General features: G+C 35.6%; 1 protein-coding gene across 1 annotated transcript in view; it reads right to left on the bottom strand.

The window, feature by feature from the left end:
- Nucleotides 1-1455, bottom strand: part of TMEM263 (transmembrane protein 263) — a 6715-nt gene extending 5260 nt beyond the window's left edge. The window contains exon 1 of the mRNA XM_010853378.1: nucleotides 920-1455. Within this exon, the coding sequence (XP_010851680.1) occupies nucleotides 920-983 (64 nt within the window). The 5' untranslated portion in view covers nucleotides 984-1455. The remainder of the gene's footprint in view (nucleotides 1-919) is intronic.
- Between the last annotated feature and the right edge of the window lie 2559 nt (nucleotides 1456-4014).

Raw genomic sequence — 4014 nt, forward strand, 5'->3', positions numbered from 1 at the left:
AATCTTGAGGATAAAACATAAAAACCTCATGCTGAATACCTCATTAGTATTATCCTTCTATGCTAAATTTGGTGTACATGCATTTAATGAAGAAAATTTTTCTCTGTCAAATCAGACAAATTTTAATACTGTTATCACTGTGCTCTTAATTACCACCATATAAATTATTCACTTCGCAGACTACTTTTGTTTAAGAGGTTGCCAATATAAAGACACTGCTGAGGCTGTTCTCTTCCTTAACAGTCATGCTCCTGGACAGCCTTTATCTCTTTCCTGACATGGTTCTCACAAGTCCTTATTTACTTTCTCATTGAGCCCTAACTTTTCTCTTCAATACTCCAGAGTTCTAGTCTCTAAAAAATAAAGCAAACAAAACAGCTAGTTGTTTCTGTGTATAGTCAGGACATTCAGGTGTGTGTTACTAGTTTCCAGAGATTTTTGAAGTAAAGATAAAATAAAATGATTCCTGATGTCACGATTTTCAAACTAAAAAATAAGCAAACCCCAAGACCATGTATTAAAAAAGGAAGTTACCTATTGTAACAGTGAATAACAGGAGTTTAACAAATCTCAAGTGCCTCCTGAATTGAGTTTTTGTATTCATGACATCAAAACTAAACCCAGTCCATCCTTCCTCTGCACCCCACCCAAGTCTTTACTAATGAAAGGATACTCTACTTGTGAAATGGTCTTAGAAGAATAAAAGAGTAGCAGAAAAATAGATCTTAAACAATAAAACAGTTACATAGTGTCCCTATTCATAATATCTATGCTTTCTTATTAAAAGCTAAAGTGTTTTAAGTATTTTTGGAACACATTTGCTGACACAACAGGTTGTTACTTAAATTTAATAAAGACAATCTGAACTTTAATTCACTAGGATGTTTTTTCATTCTTAGTGTTATAGATGCATACTTACCTTCTGGTGGCTCATCGCTAAGGTATGATGGGATTTCTTGTTGATTTTTATCTGTCTGATTCATGATCACCTAAAAAACACACACATTTCCATTTCAACCTCTGAAACTACTCATCATATGCTTATTAACACTTAATCAACTTTATTAAGTTGATAAACAACATTTTACTTATTATTATTTTGGCCAAGCTATGTGGCCAGGCATTAAACCGAGATCATGACAATGAAAGCACAGAATCCTAACCACCAACCAGGGAACTCCTGATAAACAACATTTTAAAACACCTATAACAAGACTACTTCACCTTGTCTCCTACTTTGTGGTGTTGAGAAATACTTAAAATTACTAGTTGAAAACACAAATTTTAAATCAAGCAAAGATTGGCAGGCACAATACAGGCTCTATGTTGTACTATAGCTTCAACTTAAATTGAAAATTACTAATTGAAATAAAGTTGAAAGGTGGGAGTCAGCAGACAAAAATGTTAAGTGCTTCCTCCTACAGAATATTAAAAAAATAAATTTATTTATTTTAATTAGAGGCTAATTACAATATTGTATTGGTTTTGCCATACATTAACATGAATCTGCCACAGGTGTACATGTGTTCCCCATCTTGAACCCCCCTCCCACCCCCCAAAAAATAATAAATAAATAAAGTAGAAAACCATTGAATAATACACACATTATAATACCACTTAAGTAAAATTTTAAAAAACATTATATATTATTTTACATATATAACATATACAGCATAAATATAAAAGTACAGACCTGACAGGTAAATAGGATAATGATTACTTCTTGCACAGAAAGACACTAGGAAAATTGAACACTTTTCATCGTAATACATAAACTTCAACTGGATATTTGTTCAAGGTGAGGGACAAATATTAGCCATAAAAGACATTCTTGGAAAAACTAGGGAAAGTTTAATATGGCCTGAATGCTAGATAATTTCATCACATTACTGTTAATTTTTTGAGATGATGTTTTTATTACTTATGTAGACAATAAATCTTAATAATAAATCTTACACAATGCATACCAAAAAAAAAAAAAAAAGAATATTTTATTTCACAACAGACCTAAAGAAAAATCTATGTTTAGTTGCCAAGTCGTGTCTGACTCTACAGCCTCATAGACTGCCACATGCCAGGCTTCACAGTCCCTCAGTATCTCCCAGAGTTTGCTCAAACTCATGTCCATTGAATTGATGATGCCATCTAATCATCTCATTCTCTAGTACCCCCTTCTCCTCCTGCCCTCTTTCCCAGTATCAAAGTCTTTTCCAGTGAGTCAGCTCTTCCCATCAGGTGGCCAAAGTACTGGAGCTTCAGCTTCAGCATCAGTCCTTCCAATGAATATTTAGGGTTGATTTCTTTTAGGATTGACTGGTTTGGTCTCTTTGATGTCCAAAGGACTCTCAAGAGTCTCCTCCAACACCACAGTTCAAAAGCATCCATCATCCTTCAGCTCTCAGCCGCCTTTATGGTTCAATTCTCATATCCATACATGACTAGTGGAAAAACTATAGCCTTAACTAGCAAACATTTGTCAACAAAGTGATGTCCCTGCTTTTTAATATGCTGTCTAGGTTTGTCATAGCTTTTCTTTCAAGGAGCAAGTGTCTTTTAATTTCATGGCTGCAGTCACTGTCCACAGTGATTTTGGAGTCCAAGAAAATAAGTCTGTCACTGTTTCTATTGTTTCCCCATCTGTTTGCCATGAAGTGATGGGACCGGATGACATGATCTTAGTTTTTTGAATGTTGAGTTTTAAGCCAGCTTTTTCACTCTCCTCATTCACCCTCATTAAGAGGCGCTCTAGTTCCTCTTCACTTCTGCATATCTGAGGTTATTTATATTTCTCCCAGAACTCTTGATTCCAGCCTGTGACTCATCCAGCCTGGCATTTCACATGATGTACTCTGCATATAAGTTAAATAAGCAGGGTGACAATATACAGCCTTGACTCCTTTCCCAACTTTGTACCAGTCTTTTGTTCCATGTGAGTTTTTAACTGTTGCTTCTTGACCTACATAGAGTTTTCTCAGGAGACTGGTAAGGTGGTCTGGTATTCCCATGTCTTTAAGAATTTTCCAGTTTGTAGTGATCCACACAGTCAAAGGTTTAAAGTAGTCAATGAAGCAGAAGTAGACGTTTTTCTGGCTCCTTTGCTCTATGATCCAACACATGTTGGCAATTTGATCTTTGGTTCTTCTGCCTTTTCTAAATCCAGCTTATATTTCTGGAAGTACATCTGGTATTCTCTATAGAATACTGGTTAACTATCATTTATTTCACAAGAGACTTAAAGAAAAACCATACTATGAACTAAAAAAAAAATTCTATCTGAAAATTTTCATAAAAACATGACATTCTATTTCCAGTTTTTTAAGGAATCTCCACACTGTTCTCCATAGTGGCTGTACTAGTTTGCATTCCCACCAACAGTGTAAGAGAGTTCCCTTTTCTCCACACCCTCTCCAGCATTTATTGCTTGTAGACTTTTGGATCGCAGCCATTCTGACTGGCGTGAAATGGTACCTCATAGTGGTTTTGATTTGCATTTCTCTGATAATGAGTGATGTTGAGCATCTTTTCATGTGTTTGTTAGCCATCTGTATGTCTTCTTTGGAGAAATGTCTGTTTAGTTCTTTGGCCCATTTTTTGATTGGGTCATTTGTTTTTCTGGAGTTGAGCTGTAGGAGTTGCTTGTATATTTTTGAGATTAGTTGTCTGTCCGTTGCTTCATTTGCTATTATTTTCTCCCATTCTGAAGGCTGCCTTATGATCCAGCAATCCCACTGCGGGGCATACACACTGAGGAAACCAGAAGGGAAAGAGACACGTGTACCCCAATGTTCATCGCAGCACTGTTTATAATAGCCAGGACATGGAAGCAACCTAGATGCCCATCAGCAGATGAATGGATAAGAAAGCTATGGTACATATACACAATGGAGTATTACTCAGCCATTAAAAAGAATACATTTGAATCGGTTCTAATGAGATGGATAAAACTGGAACCTATTATACAGAGTGAAGTAAGCCAGAAAGAAAAACACCAATACAGTATACTAACACATATAT

This window comes from Bison bison, unplaced genomic scaffold (assembly GCF_000754665.1).
Source record: "Bison bison bison isolate TAMUID 2011002044 unplaced genomic scaffold, Bison_UMD1.0 scf7180017864327, whole genome shotgun sequence".
NCBI classification, from domain to species: domain Eukaryota; kingdom Metazoa; phylum Chordata; class Mammalia; order Artiodactyla; family Bovidae; genus Bison; species Bison bison.